The sequence below is a fragment of the Castor canadensis genome, chromosome 7, assembly GCF_047511655.1.
Source record: "Castor canadensis chromosome 7, mCasCan1.hap1v2, whole genome shotgun sequence".
Lineage (NCBI taxonomy): Eukaryota > Metazoa > Chordata > Mammalia > Rodentia > Castoridae > Castor > Castor canadensis.
Genome location: NC_133392.1, coordinates 74,532,225 through 74,558,553, shown reverse-complemented (window position 1 = coordinate 74,558,553; position 26,329 = coordinate 74,532,225). Strand labels below are relative to the sequence as shown.

General features: G+C 43.9%; 1 protein-coding gene across 5 annotated transcripts in view; it reads left to right on the top strand.

Moving 5' to 3' along the window:
- The window catches only part of Grid1 (glutamate ionotropic receptor delta type subunit 1), a 705,633-nt gene that overhangs the window by 412,844 nt on the left and 266,460 nt on the right, over nucleotides 1-26,329 (top strand). For all 5 annotated transcript variants that reach the window (XM_074079329.1, XM_074079330.1, XM_074079331.1 and 2 more), the window contains one exon: nucleotides 23,886-23,939. In XM_074079329.1, coding sequence (XP_073935430.1) covers nucleotides 23,886-23,939 — 54 coding nt within the window. The remainder of the gene's footprint in view (nucleotides 1-23,885; nucleotides 23,940-26,329) is intronic.

Sequence of the window (26,329 nt, the reverse complement as noted above, 5' to 3'; positions counted from 1 at the left end):
AAGAGTGAGAGGAAGATGTGACTACTGGGAAAGACACAGGGAGATGTAACTTTCCTGATTTTAATGATGGAGGAAGGAGCCAGAAGCCAAGGAATGTGACTGGCATGTAGAAGTTGGAAAGGACACGGAAATGGCCTGTATCCTAGAGACTCTAGAGGGCAATACAGCTCTGCCATAACCTTGATTTTTAGCCCAGTGAGACCCATTCTGGACTTCCAGCCTAAAAACTGCTACAGTAATAAATCACTATTGTTTATGTCACAATACTTATGGTAATTTGTTTAGCATCAACAGAGAACTAATACAGGTGTTATCTTTTCCATGAAGTAATAAAATCTCAGTCTGCTTCATCAGGCTCAATAAGATCCACTTGGTGAGGAGCTGTGGGGAAGGCAGTGACTTGACCTTGACTTAGCTGTTGACTCAGATCAGAAGAATGCTGGGCAGCAGAATGGTGGGCCTCTTGAGGCAATTCAGGTGGGCTGACAGAGAGGAAATCCTAAAAACCAGATGAAACTGAGACTCAGCAGTGCCCTACCTATAAGAGTGTGCCTCAAGGGACAGCTATTTGGTGAAGCCCAGTTTTCCAGTGAGCTAAAACTGTCAAATTTATTTTAAAAAATAATCAACTTTTAGAAGATTTTAGCAAGGATGTTTAAATTTAATTGATTAATTTTTTGAAGAAACTTTTTTTTTCTTGTGGTGCTGGGGATCAAACCCAGGGCTTCTAACATACTGGGCCAGTATTGTACCATGGAGTTTCCTCTCTAGCTCTTGAAGAAATGAACTTTCAAAAGGAATTCTACTTAATATGGTTTCTTTGGGGGTGAGTATGAGAGATTTTTATTGCTGATATAGGCAAGTTTTAGTTTTTTAAAGCTTTTTTGGAAAAGGTTAAGTGGCTATCTGCTTTTGCCCAGTTGGAGGCTGGCAGAATTGGTCTCTAACCTGTTTCTTGTCTGTTGTTATGGGTGTTGGTCCATAGCGTACTGAGTTAGTTGTTCAGTTCTCAGGGTATGGCTAGTTAGAATCAACGGGACTTTTTGTACATTTTCAACATGCCTACTCACTATCCTCGAGGTCACATCCTGGCTGTGTTATATCAGGCATATTATCAGTCTCAGAGCCTTGTTTTCCCCATTTCTATGATGGAAATCATAATAGAAACTGCTGTGAATTGCTGTGAGTAACCACATAAAACTATGAATGCATTGCTTAGTGTACAGTAGGGGCTCAAATATAAATACTGCTCTTGTTATTTCTAATTTGGGAACATGTAATATGAAGAGTTGGAGAATTCTAAACTGAAAGTTAGGGCAAGAGGAAGGGTGGACTTTACTCTTGCTGAGAATTTAGATGTGGGTAATTTAGTAGGGAATGAGTGTGGTAGAACCTCTCCCTCAATATTAGCTCTTCATTGTATTTAAATGGGTCCCAATAGTTTTCTTCCTAAGTGGATTTTCTTGAAAACTGGTTCTAGGTAGCCCTGCTTTCCCATCTGGATTCCATCTGGCAAGATCTTTGGGATCATGATTGGATTGGAGACTTTCAGGAGTCCAGAAGGATCTCTGTTGGTCAGTGGCTTTGGAGAATATAAGCTTGTCAACTCTGACATGAAGAGTGTAGATGCTGATTGATCATGACAGCCTTCTGGGTAATGAATGAGTATGGAAGAAGAAAGTTTGATGTGACTACCCTTCTTATATTTAGTTTCAACTATGTGTCCTGCTTTAGGCTAGCCCTGGGTTTCTTGATTTGGATACGGTTGATATTTGGGGCTGGGGGATTCTTTGTGGTAGGGCACTGTTTTGTGCATTGTAGGATATAGAACAGCATCCTTGACCTCTACTAACTACATCTCAGCCTTCTTTCTCCTCAAGTTATGACAATGAAAAGTGTCTCCAGACAATGTAAATGTTCCTTGGATGGAAAGAGTGGTTCCTAGTTGAGAATTCCTAGGCTGGACACCTGAGTTTAGAAAAGTTAATTAGACTCAGGTCCTATTATAAAAAAAATCTGACAGTTTGGTAGAGGATCAAATACCTGAGAGCAACAGGCCATTATAAATATGATCAGGTAACACCCATAGCCAACTCTGTGCAGAAAATAAATCTGAGATGAGCCAGGTGTGAGGTGGGTGATAGGGCGGGACCTTCATCATGGTTAGTTAGTTGGATATGAAAAAAATACCCTTTTCTTGTGAATAGAGGTCAGTTTTAAATACCAGTTTGATGCCCAAGGGGTAAATTGAGTGGGCTCCTTTTTTCACCTGTAGCAAATGACCCCAGACTACTGTACATTTTGATCTCCTGTGCCTGATTTTTAACTTAGGTTGGGTGGGCTCCACATCCTGTTGCTTGAAGGTTATCCCTATTTCTAGTACTCTTTCTTGTCTCTAGAAGCTCTGCTGCTGTCCAGGCCTCATTCCAGACTAATGAAGCCAGAGTTTCTGGGCGTGGAGCCTAGACTCAGGGATTTCCTAAAACATCCTGGGTGAATCAGATGAACAGAGCTGAGAGCCACTTATGAGAGTGGAGCGTATGTGGGCTTGCAGCATCTCCCAAAGAAGCTGCGTTCCAGGGCTGAGCTGGGCTTATGTCAGTTAAGATGGGTAATGGCCACTTACAGAGTGAGCCATTGTTTTATTGTACAAAATTAAATGTCATCAATTCAAAGAAACAAATGTGAATTGAAATAAACTTTTTAACTGGTTTTTAAGTGCTTGAAAAGATTTTATTAATATCATTTTAAGACTTTTTTATCCACGTATCTTTTAGTTGCACATCAAAATAACTCAACAAATATTAATGCTTGAAGTCAGCTTTTTCTCTCAAGCTAGAGTTTTGCTTTTTTTTTAAGGGAGACATTCTTCTTATTATTTTTTTATTCATATGTACATACAATGTTTGGGTCATTTCTCCCACCTTCCCCCCACCCCCTCCCTTAATGACCCCACCCCTTCCCTCTATCCCCCTACCCCCTCACTTCCAGGCAGAAACTATTTTGCCCTTATCTCTAATTTGTTGAAAAGAGAGTATAAGCAATATAGGAAGGACCAAGGGTTTTTCCTAGTTGAGATAAGGATAGCTATACAGGGAGTTGACTTGCATTGCTTTCCTGTACATGTGTGCCACCTTCTAAATTAATTCTTCTCAAACTAACCTTTTCTCTAGTTCCTGGTCCCCTTCTCCTATTGGCCTCTGTTGTCAAGCTAGAGTTTAATTCTTCTCCTGAACATATTCGAAAAGCTAGTTTCCAAAATGTTCAGTTTTCCTTAACATAAATTTGGAAATAAGGAATAATCCACATTCAATTTAAGCAATTGCAATAGTTTTTAAGTCAATAGTTTATCAGACATATGTGATGCCACCATCCTAGAGAATGGGAGGCAGGCAGACAGGTGACGATCAGTTTCCCGAGGAATGTATATGAGACTTGAGGTGCACACTCTTAGGTCTCTATCTGTTCATTCACCCACCTTTCCAGGCCCAGGGCAGGGGACAGGCAAAGTAGGTGAGGAATCTGAACATATCCAGCTGCCCCCAGTGAAGGCAGAAGAAAGCTGGGTTTAGAATTTCCTTCAAAGAGGATGAAAATGTCCTTCCCATTGGGACCTTGGGGAGGTCCATGTAAGCTGTGATTGGTAGCATTTCAAGGGGCGTCTAAGTATCAAGTTGACCAGTCATCCCTGTCCTGACCCAGTGAGGAAGCTGACCACCAGTCCTGCTGGTGAGACCAGAGGAGGTGGGGAAGAACCAGACCAGAGGGAACAGAGGACAATAAGCAGTTCTGAGGCTGCTTTGAGTAACTACAGGGTTATGAAAACCCACTGTCACTTGAACACCACTGGGAGAAGGAGCAGGAGTGGGGTGGGGACATCTCAGAGACACCCACCAAAAGAGATCATCTGAACCCAAAGTGACCAACACATGTATTGGCACCATGTTTGTCTCCAGGGTGCCCAAAGTGAAGGTGGAGGCTTGTAAAGAAAGCTGTGGGCAATATAAAGAGGCTACTCTGTCCTTACACATCTGAGAAGAGAGGGGAGGAGTTTTGTGACTCAGTTGTCCTCTTTCAGATCTGCTGGTTTTCACTGATTCTTCAGGTGATGTGTACTGAATGAGGATTGCATTGCAAGCAGCCATTGCCTGTGGAGTACCTCATAGGCCCTGGAATGACAGCATTCCATGAGGCAGACACCGTCTTCAATGTCCATACTAGACTCGTGGACATTGAGTCTAGTGTGGAAAGGACACATGAGGAAGTTCCTGCTGCATGGCAAGTGCTTCATTACAATGACTGTAATGTTTCATTGCAGACTTTATTTTGGGCATGAGAGTAGCACTGCATTGACCTCATCAAGATGGAGCATGAGAGTGGTGGATCTGGGGACACATACACACATTCACCAGTTATGTCAAATGTCTGTCAGCAGCTGGCCCTAATGCTCGGAGTTCTGAGAATCATGTCTTTAGAGCTGCTTAAAGAACTGGAGTGGCAAGGTTACTTCTGGAAAGGTGTAAGGGGAAACACTTTTCTCTGTTCTGGAAGGGGCACTTGAACATAGATCTCACAGGCAGCAGTTTTGGCCAGTGGACCTGGTGTGCTTAAGTGCACATTTGCATTCATACCTTTGAAGTGTAAAGGGACACTCAGGTTGAAAGGAAATAAATAATGGGGAATTGTAGGTATCAATGCATTAAGGACCAGGGTGGTATCTAAATGTGAAGCAAGCTTGCTCAGCTCTTTTCCATATGCTGTTTTCCAACAGCTAAGCAGCTTGCTTCACACATAGCACTGATAATTGGAAGTAAATTTACAAAAAGACATATACCCAGAAACCCATTAAGAAAGGGTTACAAATACCAAGAGCAAAGGGATCCTTATGCCAGAAAATATAGACTAAGAGAAGTTTTTAATGTTGAGCTCAGCCCAGAGCTTCCTGGTGGACAAGGCAACAAGCAGAACAGAAGTGGCCTAGCCTTCAATGCTTACTATAAGAAGAATACCAGCTCATTGGGAGAGAAGCTTCTATTTTTATTGTTTTATTTTATTTTTTTCTTTTCAGCTTTGTACTTTGGGAGGCATTTATCACATAAGTTTTTAGATAAGGGACATGGAACAACATAATGGATACTGTCTTTGCTTGCAGTTTTACAAACAATGCAAATGTGATTCATATGGTTGCTTCTTGTATCAGCCCTGGATGAAAGCCAATGGCATAAACAATGTGATATTCTTGTTTAGTGCGAGTTTTTTGGTGGAAAGCCAAAATGATATCATCCAGACTTGGAGCTTCCTAGGGATTTGACTTGGCACAGAACAGCTTAAATGCTGTAGAAGAATTAAAATTTGGTGTATCTTGCTGGCTAGCTTACACTTAATTTTTAAGAAGTAGCTTCAGTATCTATTCCAAGAAACCTTCCCTAACTCTCTGAGGTTGTGTTAGGTGTTCTACTGTGTGCTCATACAAAGCCCTGTGTACCCATCACCTCCACTAAGCCCCTGTTCATGTGTCTGCAATGAAGACAGTGGGCCCTGAAAGGTAGGCACAACCTCGGTTGTCTGTGTTCCCAGCTCATACACTGACTTGGACACATTGTAGACCTTCATAGATCTTCATTAGATGTGCCAAAACTAGAGTAGTTCTTGGTATGAGAAATGATTATATACAGAGAGGTGCAGGTTTGAGCTTTGGCACCATATTGTCAGGTTCAAACTTGGGCCTCTATACCATTATCTAGCTCTGTGACCTAGGACAGGAGAAAAAAATCTCTCTGGGCCTCCATCTCCTTGTCTGTAAGATGGGGCAATAGTACATGCCTCATAGGGGTGCTGGGGAATTAAGGGATGATACACACTCAGCATAATTCATGGTGCACAGAAATTGATACATAATTGGTGATCACTACTAGTGTCTTTTTTGTCCCTGGAGCTCTTTTGCCAGCTGTGTTCTATACTGGGACTGGCACAGAGCTTCTTGCTGGTCACTCAAAATAAGACCTGTGTCCAGGTTCTCAGGCACGTGGGAGACTAGGCTGATCCTTTGTGTGTATTGGCTCTGCAGGGTACCTCTACCAGGAGGTTGGGGAATCCCATGAGTCCTTCTTGGATTTCCCTTTCAGCCACATTGGGATGGTTTGTGCAAGGATATATGTGGTCCTCAGGTAAGAGATCCATCTCTGAGGATTTCCAGCCTTCAGGTGGTCCCTAAACATGTCTCAGTTTCCCTTGGGAGGCCATTGAGGTCTCTGGCCAACCAGCAGACCTGAGATCCTCTCCTGGCTCAGCCTCTTGCTTTCTGTGTGATCTTGGACAGATAAAAACATCTCCAGCTCAGGGGTGTTATGTGTAATAGTAGGGATGATGGTGCCCCTGATAGTCATGGAAAGGATTCAGTGAGGGCACCTTTAGAGGATGCTTCTCTGGGATCTGCACACAGTCAGAACACATTTGATGTTCTCTTCTCTGTAGCCCACACCAACAGTTTTCTCCAAAATGTGAACTCAGTTTAGAATTCAGGTATGCTCGGGATCAGGGGTGTACCTTAGTGGTAGAGCCCTCAGCATATGCAGAGTCCTGAGTTCCATTCCCAGCACTGCAAAACAAAGAAATAGACCAAAAGTTTATCTTAAGAAAATAGCCAGGAAAAGTCTAAAGTTCTAAGGTGACTTTATCCCAACCAGGATCCCTAGGACTTCCTTAGTTGTGGCAAGGACTGGTTCTCTCTGACCGGCCCCTGGAGTGTCAGGAGCCCCCTGCAGCACACCTCCCTCCCAGCCCTCTTGCAGTAGCTACAGACCTGGTCAGGGATAGCAGTCAGCTCAATGGGCCTCAGTCTGCTCATGTGTGTCCCAGTCAGGATGGGCTTCTCACTGCCCTTTACACACTAATTATATTTTCTGCTCTGAAGGACACACAAGTATGTTCCAAAAAAGGGGCTGGGAAAAAAAGTTAAGGACTTCTCATCATTCTTGTATAGAATGAGATGTTTGAGATGGTTTTGTTGAGAATAATATACAGTTTTGTGTGGGGGTCAGTACATGAGAATTTAGACTCAGTATAGCACAGACATCAGCTCTGGTCCACAACATGCCTGGTGGGTACATCTCTTTGGCAAGCTGTTTGTTTTTGTGTTTCCAGGTCCCAAAGCTTTGAGTTCTTCCAGTCTCTATTTCAGTTATATTGTGAAAAAATTGCACTCTGGGAAATTTGTTGGTATACTTACTGTTGTTTTTGAGGATGGAGGCTGCTGTGCTTTCTTCTCTTCACAGAATCTTAGTGACTTTATATATCCACGACAACTTCTTCCTCCTTCCAGCCAAGCCCATCCTGAAGCCTCTCTTGCTGGTCCAGCCTACTGACTCTCACTTCACCCATTGTACTCCCTACCCCCCAGCTACCCCTCCACAGACTGTATGCACTATCTACCCCTTCCCCAGTGAAACAGTCTGACTGAAGAAAAAGACATCAATCATCTGCAGCTTCCCTATTTTCCCCAAACTCACCCTCACTGAGGACAGGATACCTATGAAGCCTTCCACTAGTATTTATGTTGAAAGGAGCCCAGGTCCCCTGTTCTGCAGATTTTTAAATTATTCATCCTTCTACAGGATGTGCTGATCAAAGTGAGCCAGTACGTTTGAACTGTGTCTTTGAACAGACTATTCTCAATCCCTAACCCTCACGTACATTGACTGACAGAACGTCAGACCTGAGGATACTGATGGATCCTCCTCCTCCTTACCCTGGGTTGCCTGGCATATGTTCATTTCAGTGGGCTGTGGAATGAAGCTATTGGATAGGCTTCAGAAGGGAGTCTGACATCCTCCCTTCTAGGATTGACACACAGGCCTTGTGGACTTGTTCAAGAATTCTCTAAGAAATCGTTCTTGTTCCACTGCTGGATTCCAAAGAACAAACAGCCCCCCACAGCTTCCACCACTATAGATGAGGGTGGAGGAGGGAACCTTGCTTCCCTCTCATTCCCAAAGTCTAAGTTGATGGCTTTACCTTCTCAGAGCTCAGTAAAATACATTCTGCGTATGACATTTTGTAGTTTGGGTTCTCAGCTGGTTTTCAGGGCATGGTGCAGAAAAACTGTATTCTTTTTCTTTGTAGCCTTGCTGCCAAGTCACACTTTTCCATCACCCTGAATGGGTCTTGCTTATCCCTGTCCTGCCCACTTCTAGCTGGCTTGTACAGGTTGAGCACCGCTAATCTGAAAACCCCAAATCCGAAATGCTCCAAATTCCAACTTTTTGAGAGTGCAGGCATGATGCAAGCAATGCAAATATTGCAAATCAAAAACACTCAGAAATCTGAAGGTCTGGAAATCTCAGAGTCCTGGACTCAAGCACCTCTCACAAGGGACACTCAGCCTATGTCAGTCAGCATTCCTTGTTGCCATCATCAGAAAGTTGCTCCTGTGAGCTTAAGCAAAAGGGCATGAACTGACCTCTGATTGACTTCTTGGTTTATTGTCTTTGGGTTGATTAGGCAATTCTGATTGATTGCTCATGTTTATCTCCCTTCCCAGAGCATTCTGCAACAACAGTGAAGGGTTAAAAGGCTAAAACCCACAAGCTCCAAGAGCACATGCCAGCAGTACGTGAGAGCATGGGGCTGATTTCCCAAAGTAGAAAGTACATTGGGAAGGGTAACTGATTTAACAGATGAAAGGACACTACCACTTTAATGCTTGTTAATAAAGATGCTATCAGGAAATAAGCTGGCTTGACCTGTAAGCCTCTGAAAGCCTCAGCACTGTGGCCTTAGAAAATGGGGTAAGGCAGGTTGCAAAAATGCAGGGGAAATAAGCTCAGATTTGCATGTTGAGTGATGGGGACCTTTAGCTTCTTTTCCTGATCTGATCCCAGAACACTGGCAGCTGGAGTACTTCTTATGGCTGGGATAAATGCCCCACATAGGTTCATGGATTCCTGGCTGAAAACACTATTGGGAGATAGTAGAACATTTAACAGATGGGGCCTAGTGGGTCTTTGGGGCATGCCCTTGAAGGGAATTTGGGGACCCTAGCCCCTTCCTCTTTCTCTTTTATTTTCTGGCCATGAGATGAGTGGTTTTGCCTAACCACTTGCTCCTACTGTAATAGATTGCCTTGCTACAGGTCCAAAGCAATGTAGTGAGGCTGACTGTGGACTGAGCCCTCTAAAATTGTGAGCAAAGCAAACCCTATCTCCTTTTAAGTTGATTATCTTGAATATTTGTTATAGTGATGAAAAGATGATCAACACAATACCATCTGAGATTTTGGAGGGCTCTTTTTCTGGAGAAATTAACAACTCCAGAGAAAAGGCCTGTGAGTGTTGACGTTGTGGAGGAGAGGTGTCTTCCAAGGCAAAGGCAAGGAAGATTCTATGGATATGGCTTGAGTATGTCTCCCACAGCTTCGTGTGTTGGAAGCTTGGTCCTTAGTGTGGCAATTGTGACAGTGGACAGAACCTTTAAGAGGTAGGGCCTGAAGGAAGGTGATTAGGTCATAATGTACTTATTTCAAGATGATTTGTTCTTGTTATAAAAGGAGCAACCCTAGCCCCTAGGCCTCTTGTGCTCCCTCCCTTGTTATGTGATCTCTCCCTCTTGTATGCACCTCTGCCACGATGCCATCTGCCATGTCATGACACAGCCAGAGGGCCCTCACCAGGATGATGGTCCCATTTATCTCTAAAACTGCAAGTTAAATAAACTTATTTTACTTATACATGACCTGGCTTTGGGCATTTTGTTATAGCAACAGAAAACATACTAAGAAAGAAGCCCACTGATCCACAAGTTGCATTGTAAGCCTTCAGTGAGCTTTTAAAATGCCTTATTTATCTATGAAAGAAAAACTAAGGATCATCAGGCATTTTAGAAATAGCTCTTATGTGAAAGTGAGATGATGGAACAAACTTAAAAAAGGATCTGGGACAAACTGACCATGTGAAAACTTCAAGAACCCTGTTATCAATGGTCTTAAAGAGATCAAAAAAAATTAATTCAACATTAAGTCATGAACAAAATACAAACAAAAAGAACAGAGAGTGCAAAGTAGCAGTTGAAGATAAAAATGCTAAATGAAAATTTGAAAATCTAGTTGAAGTTATTAGAAAAAACGTTAAGGAAAGTAAAACAAAAAGACAAAGAGGTATATAATAAGAGAGAAAAGTTGATAAAAATGCACAGCTCAATTTAGGAAGCTCAGTGTTCTTCTAATAGAAAGTTTAGAGAAATAACAAAAAAATGGAGAAAAGGAAAAATAACAAAAAACAAAATAAATAAGAGGGTTGGTGGAAAGGCTCATAGGGTAGAACACCTGCATAGCAAACATGAGGCCCTGGGTTCAAATGTCAGTACTGCCAAAAAATTAAAAAAGTAAATAAGAAAACATCTCAGAGGTAATGGATACGTGTCTTTAGACTAAAAAGTCCTATGAAAGAAAATCCTAACTAAGAAGTTCTTAGCCAAAGAAAATGAAAAGAAAAGAACACCCACTGGAAAGTAGCAGGTTAGGGAGGGGCCAAGGAGAGAGAAAGAGGAGGAAGGAAGGGGAAGAGGAAGGACAGGTGACATAAGAGTGGCATTAAGTTGCTTAAGAGAAACACTGATGCTAGAAGATACTGGAGAAGGATTATTTCTGTGGAAGAATTAATAAGCTCTCAATCAATGTGACAGTGAAAAATTCATACCTGCAAAGACTCAAAAATCACACCCTGTGCACTTTCTTTAAGAAGCTGTTGTAAGATGGGTTACAGAGAAAGAAAGTAAAAATAAAAAACGATCGAGATAAGCAATAACAGGTACCTAGAATCCAACCAGCAGAGAAGTGAAAGTCTCAGGAGAGCCCCCAGTCATCCCATTAGAGGCCAAGGGAGCCATCCAGGAGCAGGGAGGATTATGTAGGCTGTCTCCAGGGTAGAAGGAAACTGAAAGTCTATTTTGTATGGCAAACACTTGAGAAAAAACATTATAGAACTTGTGTAAATAAATGCAAATCAAGGCAATTGCTAATGTAGGAAAAAAGGTGTAAAATCAGAAAGTAAAATGAACATAATCTAAAATTTACTTTAGTAAAGAATAGTATGACCATTATAGAATTAATACATTTGATTTTTAAAATTGTTTTACTGAGATATAGTTCATCTACCATATAGTTCACCTATTTAAATAATACCACCCAGTGGTTCACAGAATTATGCCACCATCACCACCATCAAATATATTTTTATCACCACCAATTTTAGAATGTTTTCATCACATAAAAAGAAACATCATGATTAATAGTAGTTATTCCCCACTTCTCTCTCCAACTCATCTGTCCTCTCTGTCCCTCTACCTTACTCCTTGGCCCCAAGCAGTCCCTTACCTACTTCCTATTTCTTTATGTTTGTCTATTCTGCATACACTTTTAAAATATTACTTCCCTCTAACTATCATTATGTATCCTTGGACCAATATCACTCCATCTCCCTAACCTATGGCAACCAACATTCTACTCTCTTACTTCCTACTTCTATGAGGTCAATTATTTTTAGCTTCTACATAGGAGAGAGATCATGCAGTGTATGTTTTTCTGTGCCTGAGTTACTTTGCTTAACATATTCTCCAGGTTTATTTATGTTGTCACAAATGGCCAGATTTCTTCCTTTTTAAGGCTGAATAGCATCCCATGGTGAATATATGCCACATTTTGACCCATTTATCTGTTGAGAAACACTTTCATTGACTCCATGTTCTGGCTGTTGTGAATAGAACTATAATAAACATGGGAGTACAGATTTAATTTAGAAATTGTGATACAACTAGACTGGAAATACTGGGAAGGAGGGGATGGAAGAATGAGGCTTTGTAGGAGAGATTTAAATTCTTATTACCATATCAGGAGATAAGAGATAATGCTAATCTCCAAAATGAATCAGCTAAGTACAGCAGTAAGAATATGATTCAGTATGATTCAGAATTACAGAAATAAGTCACAAAGACATAGCTAAAAGAATTTCAAGTGTTTGCCTCTGGAGAGCAGGACTGGGTGGCAGGAGGACCAGGAACTGTCATTTGCCAATAGAAGGCCTTTTTAGAATTAAGGACTTTTTAAAATACTACCTTTTCAAAATTATGATTTAGTATAGAATAATAAGTTTATAAGCTATTGTCTGTAATTATCACATTGTGCTTTGAAATTACTCAGTTTATTCTCCCTTTTAAAACATTTGATTAGTTCTTATTTAGCACATTGGTCTTACCAGTGTTTGATATTCAGATTTTTCAAATAAGTATTATTTTCCCTATTGTTGGTACAAAGTTTTAAAACAGAGTTAATAAGAAATAAAAGGAATTTATTCAAATGATAGAGGTGGGCAGAATGCTGGAGAATGGAGATCCAGAAAACCATGGAAGGCTAGATGGGGGCGGACAGACCTGTTAACCCCAGGTACGATCTGGATAAGACAGTCTTCATCCATTGTGTTGCCATAACAACTCCACAGACTGACTAATTTATAAAGGAACTTTATTCCTCATGGTTCTTGAGGCTGGGAAGTTCAACTTCAAGGTGCTGGCATCTGGTGAGTGTTTTTGTGAAGTGTCATTCTATGGCAGAAAGTGGAAGGGCAAGAACATGGGAGAGAATAAGAAGGGGAAGAATATGCTTTTATCAGGACCCCACTCCTGTGATGATAAGATTAATTCATTCATGAAGATGGCGCACTCTTGACCTACTCACCTCTTCAAGGTCCAATCTCTCAACACTATTGTGTTGAAGGTTAAGTTTCCAACACATAAACATCAGTGTCTTTATAAAGCAAGGGTTTTCTTATATTGGGTAGCCCCAAATTGTACCAATGCCTCTTACACACCCCATGGGGACTCCCTTCCCCTTTCTCCCAAACTTTTGGGGTTTCCCAAACCTCTGGGAATCTATCTATAGAATCATCCAGATCTTAGGCTTTTGTGCCTACCAGATTTTCCAGATAAGGAACACAGAACCTAGAGAAGTTAAAAATGAATGAGGAAAAGTAAGAACCAGTCCTCAGGTCTTTTTCACATATATTTCCCCTGGCTCTTCAAACACTGTGCTGGCTTCATGAAATTTACCTCTACTGATAAATTCAAGGTGAATAGGATAATGTTTCAAGGCAGGAAGAGGTTCCAAAGAGGTCTGTACAGTTTGGATAGAGCAGTGGACTGATCCCAACAGCATGACATTTACAAGATAAATGAGAACTCACCTTCCCCAAACATTTATTGGCCTCTCCAACTTCCTTCTGCTCTAGGAAGTTACATCTGAATTCACCATCTTACCTATTGTTCCCGATCCAATTTCTGTCTTTATACAATTACATAGAAGTCATGCCATGAAACCCCATTTGATTTCCTACTGAGGACCATGTCCCCTCAATGTTTTCTTTTTAGTCATTTTGGACTCCAAGACTCTATCCTCTCCTCTTCAGCAAATGACCCCTGTCCTTCTGTGGTCCACATCACCACTTTTTTGAATCATTGTTATTGTTCTTAGCTGATTCCCCACATGTCCCTTTTGTGCTTGTGAAATTCACCTCCACATGACCAGCTGGCCTTCCAGGACTCCAACTCTGCCCAGACACTTCCCATCCTAACTTCCTCTCCTGGGTCTCTGTGTGATATCAGTGTGTTCATTAAACAAAGAAATCTAATATTCTAGGAGATAAGTCTGATTATAACTAAGTTTTGCAAAGTTTGACAAGTTTCTGTGGCAAGAGAAATTTTCTGTTAGTGTGCTTTGTGATTCTCTAGTAGGACTTGAAATGCAGTATATCTCAACTTTTATAGTCATAGTTTTTTTTTTTTTGCAAGAAACTTTTAGCATTTCTTAAGACCTTTCCATTCCATAGAACATGATCTGGGAACTTCAGATTTACAGCATGGAAACCAGGCTCCGTTTCCTGGCATTAAGCCTGGCAGATGGGGGCCTGGCAGTGTTTCAGGTGATGACTCCTGACTCAAGCTACAGACCCCCCACCTGTCACTTTAAGTCCCACCAGGACCAACAATGGAGATGTGTCATGTGCTTATTTAACTGACACCTGATTGGTTCTCAGGCTGCACAATGCCACATGTCAATTCATAGGCAGAAGGCACAGCAGAGCTTGACAGTGAGTGAAGACTTGCAGGAAAGATGTGTGCATGGTCCCAAGTGGCTCATCTGCCCAACCTGAAAGTGCACATCCAACCACATACTTTCTGTCCTTACTTGCAGGGCAGGAAGAGGTTGCAAAGTGGTTGGAATGTTTGGATAGAGCAGTGGCCAGATGGAACAGAGCTAGGCAAGTGGTCATGACTTAATCAATACACTCAGGGACAAAAACGAAAGTCTAGTTGAAGGCCATTGATGGATGAAGGTGCAGGACTAGATATGGGGCTCTTTATATGAATTAGATTTTCTGAACCATACTTTATCTACAAGTGAATCAATCTTCATTGCTGATTTTGCTTATTATTGATTGTTGCCTTATCTAATAACTTGAGAACCAAATTCTCATTCACAATATAGGAACATGTGACTTACCCACCATTCCTACAAGCTAAGGCCTTTCCTCACCCCCAGGCTTGAGCATGCTATCTCTTTGGAAGCCCTGTATTCAGTTTTCCCTCCAAGCACTGTGGTCCTGAGGGTAGGGCCTTTCTAGTTGCCTTGTGCTGCTGGTGTGGTATGGTGGGTACTAGAGCAGGTGGGAAACACCCCTGAGGACTAAGCACATTCACACTTGTTTTTTGATTCCGTTCCTATTTTCCCTAAAGGCTGAATGTAAGTTGTTTGGCATTACTAGGAGACCCACAAGGTTTGGGGCATAAACTAAGCCATTCCCAAGCCTGGGAACCAACTGTATGGCCCTTTGTACTTGGAGAGGACCTGACTGAAAAAGATTCACCAAGTTTGCAATAACCTTTCCTGCTTACTCCCCCAAGACTCAGAGCCCCACTACAGCCTTCCAGTCAGTTTTAATGGCCAGAGGCCCAAGTTGAGTGCTCAGGTCACCTATGTGAGCAGCAGTTTATGCTGCTGGTACCCTCCACCAACAGCCCCATTTAGTTCACAAGGCACCTCTTTGGCTTTCCTATGTCCCAAATCAGAGATTTATTTCCAAACCATTTCTGATCTGGGGAGCTTCCTTCCCAGCACCCTGAGGAAGAAAAAACTCTTGTCTCCAGAACTGAAAAGAAGATATTTTTCTTTCTATTTCATTCTCCAAAAAGTCAGGCTCATAAAAAAGAATACAAATTACACCCAGCAGCTCTTATCAGCGTGGTAAAGAATTGCTACTTTCAACTTTATTGCCTTAAAAAGAATTCGAATGCTTCCATCTTTTAAAAACAATTTGGGTTAGGGAGAGGAATTAGGTCTGTATGCAGAAGCAGCTTGCAGAATTTCATTGAGCATGATTTGAAGGGGGTCATGGTATTAACCTTGAAGACTGATGCTTTAATTGAGCAACTTTGAGGCTGCGTGGTTTCCCTCAGTGGACATCCCTGCCAGGGGTCTGGGGCTGATGGCTTTATATGGCCTCTGGAGAGTGATGTGACTGAGTAGAGCCAAGGGGATTTCTCCTGCCCCAAGGGGTCTCCACATCCTCCATCTGCAGCACCTGATGCTGTGGGTTCCTGGAGCTGGTCTTTGGATCCAAGCAGCACCTTTTCAAGCTCCAGTATGAATGTAGAAATATCCACGGGAGGGAGAAGAGCATTGCCAGTCAGTTCTGGACTTCTCTTTGCTTGTATCTGAAAATCGTTTGAAGCTGGTACTGAAAGCAGATATATGAGAAATGGCTCCAAGCAGCCACCTGCCTCCCAGGGTCCACGTTCCCTGCCCTGGAGTGGTGCGTGACCACATCATTTGATTGTTTACAGCCCATGCTGCAGAGGCTGGCCAGCACTCCTGCCAACCAGGTCAGGGCATAAATAAGCTCAGAAGTGATTTGTTCTACTGTAGATTTTGATTCTCATAAGGGATGGTGTGTCAGCATCCACATGGCTAGGGGCCTGATTGCCTCACTCTTTTGTCCATGAGACAAGATCAGATTGAAAAGCCAGGCTCCCAGGGCCTCCCTCCAGGATGTAGCAGCTTGGGTATCCACACTAGTAGAGCATGGACAGTCATATTTGATTTCTGTGCCCTCCAGGTGGCAGGGAAATTATAGATCATTGATTAAAATCCATGTATCCATCAGCTGATACTCATCGGCACTGCCTGGCTTCACTTCTCTGAGTTGATCTTATTAAACAGATCATGCCTGTGAGCAGACTCCATTTCATTGGAGTCATTAATATCTGCTGATATTAATGTTGTCTCATAAATTTTCCACATGTAGCATATTCTCACTTTTTATTACAGTAAATTGCACATCCTGCACAGCCCTGGAATCTGTTTCTATTTCATCTGAAGGAGACACAAACGATCTGTAATGATTCTTCTTCCCCTGGAGCCTGTCAGCGGCCACTTCTGCCCTCTGTCCAGTTTGGACTGACTGCTTATCCCAAACTTGGGCAACAGAGAGGATGGGGGATGGGGAAGTCTAATGATTCATTAGAAATTGTTCAGATCTATTGAGTTTGATATGTATTTAGTCAATTCTGCTTTTTTTTCCCAGTTGCACCATTATAGATATTCTGAAGTCCCTCTTCCCTTCACCCTGCCCCTCACTAAACTACCTTTCTTTGTGCCCACCTGGTGGGTTTCCTGTTCTATGGTGGGTTCCTGGGCTTGGAGAAAGTTCCAGCAGAAAGATAGACAAGACAGATGACTCCCATTTTGGTTAGGAAGGGATGGCTCCTGGAAAGGGCTTGGGGGAAGACACTGGAAAAGACCTGTTGTGTCCAAGATTCCTCAGTGAAATTTAGGAGTAAGAATGAACAAAATTAGAAGTTATAGGGAGAATTTGTGGACAGGTTTCCAGCAAAGGCAAATCTCAAACAGGTTGTGGGAAGAATCTTGAGCCCTTTTGTCCAAGAAAAAAGTCCCTAAGAGACACAGAGTGGCTCCAAATTGTTCATAATAATTGCACTTTTTAGGTTGCTTTGTTGTTGGGCTTAGCTTCTGAAATTCAAGACTCATTGTGGCTGTTTAGCTGATTTCTTGTAAACGGGCTTCTCAAATCATCCCTTGTGTTGTCTTGCAGCCAGCTACTCCCCTTCCTTGCAAATGCTCCCTCATGCTTCAGAGGGGTGACATTGCACAGGAAGAATTGTTCCTAAATAGCATGTTGTTGCAAAGGCAGCAGTGGGTCTTTGAAGTTAGCTCAATATCTGTCCTTGGGAAAGTGTCAGGCCCTGGGCTCCATGGGGGGAATGTTCTCAAATGTTAAAGTTGGGGGCTTTAAAGAGATGCTAATTGCTGACAAGCTTTAATTATCTCAGGCTCCCAGTTTTGGGGGAGTTGCCTAGATAAGTGGGCAACAGTTAACATGCACATAAATAATCAGTGGCATTTATACTTTGTAAAATAAATCTCAGTGAAAAAGCTGGAAGTCTTCCATGTGGAGGTTTTTTTCCCATTCCATTTACTAGTCCTGTAGGCCAAGATAAAGTGAAACAGGCTCACACCTAAGAGTGCAAGTGCAATAATGGCTCGGGCTTATGAGAACAACTTAACCCAGAGAAGGAAGGCACTGCTGATCCTAGGGGTGTTTTCTCAGATATGAGAAAGAGGAATGTTTTGTTCCCATGGTCATGGAGCCAGGCCCAGATGGGATAATAATACAGACTTTGAAGATAGTTGGATCTGAGTTCAAATTCAGTCTCTATTGAGAACTGGCTAAGGGGTTTTCTATAAGATCTGAGTCTAGATGGAAGTCTTAGCTCTCTGTCTGTAAGGGGGCACAGAGTGTTGCCTGTCTGGTCAGGTTGTTGGGAGTAAATGAGGCACTGGGCTGTGCAGCAGAGGAGATGCTGTGTTGATGTATTCAGGAGGTGGTTAATACATTTTAGAAGGCTCTCGTTGCCTTCTAAAATTGCTCAGACTTGCTCTTGTGTAACAGTCTGCAGGCATAGGGGAAGGGTGACAAGGATAGATATGCTTCCTGCAGTATACGCTGTACCCTGATCTTCTCTGCTTGCATCTCAACCATTAGACATTAGAACTGATCCTCACTACCATGCAATCGAGGGGCCGCTATGAACCTCCCTGGGCCCAGTCCAGGTGTCACACGTGGCACCTACCATTCCTGTGATGCAGGGGATTTCTTTCAGTTCAGAACCTGCTAGGGAGCCAGGAGCTGGAGATTAGGCTGGATCTTCTTCTCTGTGGAAACTGTAGGATCAGGGTGGCCAGAACAGAATTCACATACCTCCTGGTTCCCAGGGGGCTTGCAGGATGGTATGTTGGTGTTCTGTGTCAAGTGTTCTCCAGCACTATTGATGATGCCATTGGCTGTGGGACAAGGTACCTTAGGTTCACACTAAGCTGCTGCTCCTGGGTAAGAGGCCACCTTTCTTTCCTTACTCAGCTTCCCCAAGGGTGAGAAGAACAGCTGCCCTCAGCTTCCTTTCACAAGAGTCTATGACAGCACACTTTTTGCTCTAGAGGCTGGCCTATGGGTGTCAATACATGTTTGTCCATGCAAGTTGACACTCGTGTGTGGACATCCAGCTCTGTTTCTTCCATTGACTTTCTGTCTGCCTTCCCAGCCTGTTCTCTGGGCTAGTTACCACCATCAGGAGCTGCCACTTCCTCTGTTCAAAAGGGCTAGAAGAATGTTAGCCTGGTCCCTTGGAAATCCCATCTTCCTGAGTCGTCTAAAGTTTTGTGTTTGCCAGTGTTGACAGGTGACAGGAGCCAGGTACATGGGCTCTGGCGATTTAGCAAGGCCTTGCAGGGCTCACGAAAACTTAGCCGGGCTACTTGTGTTGTGCCAAGACATTGGGTCATGGCAGTGGTCATGAGAGGTAGGTCCTATCTTCTAAGGGTCTGTGTGCAGCTTTTGCAGTTGGGTTGGTCTCCTCCCTTCCATTGCTTTATTTTGAGGACTATCCCATAGGCATGGTGGCCAATTCTGTGCAGAAGGGAGCGACCTATAGGGAACCAGCTTCCCCATCTGCTGGAGGTGAGTGAGCCAGAGCCCCCACCTGTGTGATACAGGAGCTGCTCTCAATTTGTCTGACTGGGCCAACACTTCTTCCCAGGCGTCTACTGTGTTGTGTGGCTAAAGAACCTCACTGTGGCCAAGGAAGGCACCAGCTGTGATGCCTTGAGGGGCCTCTGGGATAGGAGGAAACAGTATGTACCACTTTTCAAGATTGTATGTACTGTCTTTCTGTCACTCTTTGACCCCATGATAGCAGGAATGTGGCTCCTGGTTGATTCCTGTATCTCAGAGCTATCCTAATGGACAGGTGTCAGGGGAGACCCTGTCTGTTGAATGATGGATTGTGCACTTGTGTACATTCAAAAAAGACCATCAAATGAAAACCAGGCAAGAGACATGAGGAGGAAGAAATGGGGAGGACTTCAGTGCTGACTGATCTTCTGTTGAGCTCCTTCCTGGACTGGGAACTTCACATATAATGTTTAATTCTCACTGTAACCCCAGGCGGAAGGTGTTTGTCTTAGGTTGGGTTCCCAGAAGCAGACATTGAGAGGAAGGTTTATGTGACAGTGATTTATTAAGAAGTGTTCCCAGGGAAATTAAAACAAGAAAGACAGCAGGGCAGTGGGAATATGGAACAGGAAAGTGAAGGAAGCCAAGCGAGGTAAATTTGGCTCCATCCTGCAGAGAGATTCTGAAAATAGCTGAGATCACACTGAGAGAAGTCCCCATCAGGGAGCAAGCCAGCTGGGATCTGCATTCCTGGCATCCTGGGTCTTTGGTTAAGGGTGTGACTTCCCAGGCAGTGTGAGTGCCAAGCAGGGCTCCAGCAGCCAGAGTTTTGGGTGTTGGTGGTTGGTAGCGAACACACAGGGAGTTTGGATAATCAAATATCCTGCTGGAATGTGGGGGGACTTGTGAGAGCATCATAGCATGGTTGGTACTCAAACACTATAGAGTCATGGAACGTGCACTTGGGGAGGGGAAGCAGATGAGCCCGAGCACTCAGCTGAGACTCCCCCATACTATGCTTGCTCCATGCATGAAAGGACTCATTTTTCCCTGCTGCAGACACAGCTGGGGAGAGGAAAGTTAGGCTGGCACTTAGAAGGGGAATCAGTGGTGCTAGGAGGGACCCTACCTTCTGGGCTGTGAGCAGTTAGGGCTCTTCCCACAGAGCTGGCAGCTCTCCTTTAATCATGGAGGGAGGCAAGTGTGTTTTCTGCTCAGTCTGCAGTAGCTGCCCCTTCTTGCCACCTTTCTCAGCCTCTGCATGAGTTGCACCTTCTGGAAAAAGGCTGCAGCCAAGCACTATTTATCTCTGTGTGGGGAAAAGAGGCTTAACAAATTAGCTGGTGCTTAATTGGTGAGGGAAAGTAGGACAGGGAAGTTGGCCAGTCATCCTGCGGGGTTTTCTGATCAATTCTTTCTGCCAGTGTCTTCCGTGCATGAGTCTGATACCAGGCAGGGAGACTCCTTAGGGAAGCCAGGGCTCCCACCTGCTCTCTGGAAACTCCTAACAATTAACTCAAGTCATCTGCAATGCTGGCACATGCAGGGATAAGCAGAGGCCCTCTCAGCTGCACAGGTGTCCCTATGCCTTCAGATTCACAGAACTACACATCCTGGAGCAAGGATTCCAGCTGCCAAGGCTAAGAGACAGGGTTGGAGTCTGACATCACACAGGATCTCAGCACACAGCCATTCCCAGTGAATCAGGATCCCCAGCAGTGGAGTCTGGGGGCTGCATTTTTAGTAGCTCCCTAGGAAGTTCTTATAAGCAGCCAGATTTGAGAACCATTGCTGCAAATACCAGCACATGATAGAGTCTTACCCCTCAACCGTGGTTGCCCTCCAAACCAATACTTTATGGGACTTTGCTCTTCCTGAGTTCTTCTTGAACTACTTGGAAAGACAGAAAGTTCTTGCCTATATTGAGTTTATCTGCCTCTTTAATTACTGAAACAATTCACTTTTAATCTGTTCTTAGAGGCTGCAAAGAACAACTCCAATCTCTCTTGCACATGAGAGCTGTTCATATGTTTAAAGATACCTCTACTGTCCCACCTATAAACATCCCTGGTCACTTTAAGTGGTTACTGGTTTACACTGTCACATTCTTTGTCTGGGCTCCAGTATGTGGTGTCCTCCATCAAGTCATGTACCCAGTTAGATCAGCACCTAAGGGCAGCTTCAACCCCCGTCACCCATTGCCTTTCTTTGGGTTTTTGGTCTTTATTTTGTTTTCAGATTTTATTGCCTTTTTACTATTGGAAACCAAGTGTAAGGGGAAACCAAGTGTAAGGTTTGAGTTCAGCCTTGTTAAGCTGCATCTGTTGAGATTCAGTTGTGTTACTGCCTTCGGGGACATAATATCCACTGAGCTCTGTATTATGTGCACATTTGATAAGCAAGTCGCCAGTGTCTCCAACATGAGCATTAAGGAAATGCTGAAGTGTTGGGAATTGAGGCCAGCCAGGACCCAGCAATGTATTCAGAATGTTCTCAGAACATCTGTCTTCAATTTCCCCTCCTTTTCCCCCTCAAAAGGGCTTTGGGGCATCTGAAGACCATCTGTGGCAGTCTGCTTGTTGATAGCTAAAGAGACTGTGGGCTGGAGACCAGAGTCCATCCTGAGGTGCTCTCCCTTGTCCACCCCAGTGGTGGACTCCTCTGAGAGTCACTGGCTTTTGAGTATTTGCAGCTTTTTGAAGAAGGCCCGGCTTACTAGGCTTGAAGAATGGGGCAGGAAGTATGTTGGGATGCAGCCCCATCAGTGCACAGATGCCCTTCACCTCTCTGGTGCTCCTTCTTGAGGTGCAGAGGGATGTGGCCCAGGCATTTTTAGATATGATTCATTTATCCCAGGGAAGTGAAGATTCCTGGGGTAACACATGTGAAGAGAATTGGAGGCCTCATGGGGCCAGAGAATGCAAGCTAGATTGTGAGCAAGTTGGGGAGCAAGGCTGGGTCCCCAAAGGACAGGAATGACTAAATGCTCATCTCTGCTTCCTGGGAAGGCTAGGGATGTATATGGGTGCCATTCTCTGTGCTTGCCTCTTTCTGAGACTACAGACTTAAGAATATGTTACATCCCTTGACAGACAGGAGGGGAAAAGTGTCACTTACATTTTACAGATGACTAGAATGGATAAATGACAGTGGGTAGAGGTCATCCCCTTCCAGTGCAGACTTCTGCACTAGTGTGTCTTCCCAGGGTCTGGTACCCTCTCATTCATAGACTGGCCAAGGGAAGACCTTTGTGCACCTCTGGTGTCCTGTGGGGTGTTGTCTATAAAGGACTGGGGAGCTGGAGCTCACCTGGGAACTCCACAGGCTTTGTCCTCATGGCCTTGCTCACCAGCAAACGCATCCATTCTCCTAACGGAACCCTGTGCAATGGCAATATGTGAAGCATAGCACCATGCTGCCTATGCACCTTGCTGGACTACATGCTGACTGGGTCACTGGTGTAGACCACCAAAAAAGATGAGTCAGATCTGTAGGTACTGATGAGAAAATGTACTCTTGATATATCGCTAAATCAAAAATGAGTTTTGTAAGCTGATGTATATTTTCTGATGTGATTTTTTAATAAAAAGCCAACTGCCTGATATGCATATATAGATATGACTGTAGAAGCTTCTGGAAGAGGACACTTCAAACAATTTCTGGGGAATGAATTTGGAGGGAGAAGTAGGGAATTTTCACTATGTCACCACATATTTTAAAACTAGGAAAGCATTGTGGGATGATTTTGAGCACATAAAGACATATAAAGTGTTTTTCCAATCAAAGAAGTAATGAAAGTTAGATTATCAAAATGCAAAAATCTTTTAAATAAATAAAGGAAAACTATGATCTGAAAGTTCTCTCCCAGGTTCATAGATGGCACCATGCCAGCGAGCACTCGGCACATGTTCACTGTGAGTGTTCCTGCCAGACACGCTTGAAAACCATCAGTTCCTCCCATTTCTTCCAATCTGTTGGCTTTGCAGTTCAAGGAGGGAAAAGAAGAACTCATGAACACATACAAGACACAAAATAAGGATCAGGGCCTGTCTGCCTTGGCCTTCTACTTCATTTACATATTACTTAATTTTGATTGAATACCTCTCGTGTGCTGGTGGTAATGCAAAATTCTGGGACACAGCTGTGACCTAAGAGACATGAACCTTGACCTTATGGAGCCCCCAACCTGATGAAGAAGATAGATAGAAAGACAGAAATCAACAATAACCATTCAAGCACACAGATGTCAAATACTATAACAAGTAGAACCAAGCGCTGTAAGAGAGAACAGTGGGGTCAGGCAACTGCCCAGGAGTGAGGAAGAGCCCAGTACTATGGATTCTAGAGAACTGGAGGCAGCTCCAAACCCCAGCTATGAGGTTCTGTCTACCTGGTGTCACTAAGTACAACTGGATGAGCTGCCACAAATCCAATGTTCCCGTTTCCTAGTTGTGTAGCTTCGGGCAATGATGAGAGTCGTCCCTGAGTGCCCCCGCAGAAAAGTGTTTGCAGGCACTATTGGAGAGGGGAGGCCGTGCCTGTGCTTGTGGACCTGTGATGCCTGCAGGAATCAGAGTATCTAACCTTGCTCCAGGCTGGTGCAGGACAGCATGGAAGAACAGTGGGAAATCAGATGTCTGTTCAGATGATGCCTCTTGTGGCTAAGGCAGCCTGGGCAGGCCCCAGGGGGATGGCATGTTTCCTGAGGAAAAAATTCTGCAAGAATAATGTTTATAAAACTCATCTCAGCAATCATTCGATGTATCTGCCAGCTTCTGGCTTGCCTGTTCATATACATTCTTTTTCTCTCTGCAGGCCGTGGAGACTAATCTGGCTTCTAAGGACAGCCACTGGGTCTTTGTGAATGAGGTAAGAGCCCCAGAATGGTGAGGGGCACAGCCTGCAATGAGCTTCACCTCATTGCCCCTGCCCCTGGGACAGCTCAGAGAAATCCTTTCATGTCTAATTCTGACTTGAGGGCTGGAGTGAATCCTGGGGCTCCACCCTGGCAAAGCAAGAGTCAGAGGGTTGAACTTGACCTCTAAGGTGCTCACCTGGAACAGGTACAAAACAGGGAAAGAGTGCAGACCTGAGTCTGTGAGAAAGTCAAAAGTTAGGGAGGCATTAGAGTAGGGGTGAGGTGAAGCCAGGGGCTAGAGAGATTAGGGCAGGCTAGGGAACGGGATGTAGAGGGCCTGCGGCAAAGGAGTAAAGAGGGGATGGAGGTCTTATCTCATGCAGATTGTTAAGGGTGTGGGAGTGGTTATGTGAGTGGTTACGTGAATGTGCGTGAGTGTAAGCGGGAGCATATATGTTTGAGAGTGTTTGCGCATGACAATGTGTGTATGGTGTGAGTTTGTGTATATGTGTGTGAGTGTGTATGTGTGAGAGTGCGTATATGAATGTATATGTGTATCTGTGTGAATGTGTATGTATCAATATAAGTATAATTGTGTGTTTGTGTGTAGGTTGTGTGTATGAGTATGTGTCTGTGGGTGTATGTGTATAAGTGTATTCATGCTAGTGTATATGTGTGTGAACATGTATATATGTGGCATGCATTATGAGAATCTGTGTATGTTTGTCATGAGGGTGGATGTGTGTGAGTTGTATGTGCATGTGAGTGTGTATGCCTTTGAGTTGCAGATGTGTGCATAAATTGTAAGTGCTCATGAGTGTATATATTTGAGTATGTATCTGTGTGAACTGGTGTGTACGTGTGAATGTGTGTACTTGTGTATGTATCAGCTTTATGTGCTTTCGAGTGTACAGGTATATGTGTGAGTGTGCATGTGTAATTGTATTTGTGTGTGAAGTCAGGGAAGGGGGAATGATGTACCTGTTCAGAGGGAGGCAGTAGGAGTGTCTTCATGATTGGCTGCCCCACCAGTTTGGCCCCAAGGGTGAATGGGGAACAACTGGTGTCATCAGAGCCTGATCTGCTCTTCATCAATGGCACCCTGCCTGACCGTGGGCCTCCCCAGGCTGTGGTTATTGTACAGAGGAGCAGCCTGTAGTCACATGTCCTAGCTTCCTGGAGGAACTCCTCTGCCCACATGTCCTTTCAGGAAGCACAGTCCAAGACAGCCACGTGAACCTGGTGTGCTGGTAAGTGGGAGAGGACTGGAGGAGCCTCTCCTGGTTCTGCTTTCATCAGGGCTGCAGCCTTGAGCTGCTCCTAAATTAGCTGATCAATTTCTAATGGCTTCATTCTGAAAGATGCAAGGTTTATTATGTGGGTAATTTCTTTTTTTTATGATGTGTTTGTCTTCATTAGCTCAACACTAAGATGGCTGAAATAGTTAGGGGAGGCTAATGTTAGTAATGATGTAGGTAGCCATAGCACAGTCACTGCTTGCAAGGTCCACTTTTTCCTCCATAAATTTACATCTTCTGAGCGCTATGTCAGCCTACACAAGTCAGCTGGAGACATGCTCAGTAACTGTCCGCTTACCTTGGGGTGAGGATGGTTGGACAGCTGTGCTGATAATTAGGGGAAGGGACATCACCACCCCCTCCCTGCTCTTCAGAGATGGCATGAAGCCTTGATCTCCTGTAATGTTTGATCCTCTGTGCTTTGCTGGCTTCTCTACAGGTTCTTCAAAGCCCAGTGTCCTTTGTTCCAGTGAAAGCAAGCATTCCATGTGTTCCTGAAGTCAAATGTCTGGTGCTGGTTTTACTTTTTTTGATGACTCTCCACATTGAATAGCCAGTGTTTCTCTGTGGCCAGTCTTCAAAAACATGCTCCGTTTTACATTTCTAACCTGTTTCCTTTCCCTCCTCTGAATCCCTGCCGATCCCCACGGTTACCTGTCTGTCCCTCCTGACTCCTTTCCCAGGATTGGGCTTAACTTCAGACACCCCAGTGTGAGGTGTCCCTAGGGCACTCCCTACTCATTTCTGGGACAGCTAGAACCCTGGACTCCACTGTCACCATGAGAAGACAGGTATGGGGGACACCTGTCAGGATCATTATGCATCATCCTCATCCAGGAGCACAGCTGTGCCCCAGCATACTCAGCAGCTGTTCCCTGGCCTGCCAGCTGGTCAGTGCATATATCTGTCAGTGTCTGGGGAATGTGTAGTCTCTCCTAGAAGTGAGGGCCCTCAGGAAACAACCACTCTCTTCTTTCTTGGCTTCCCTCTCCACAACCAGTCTCTTTCCCTTAAGAGGCAAAGGACACCTGGTGACATCTCCCATCACCTATTACAAGCCAGGCACTTATCAGTACACTTTGCATTTGTTGCCATCCTTATTT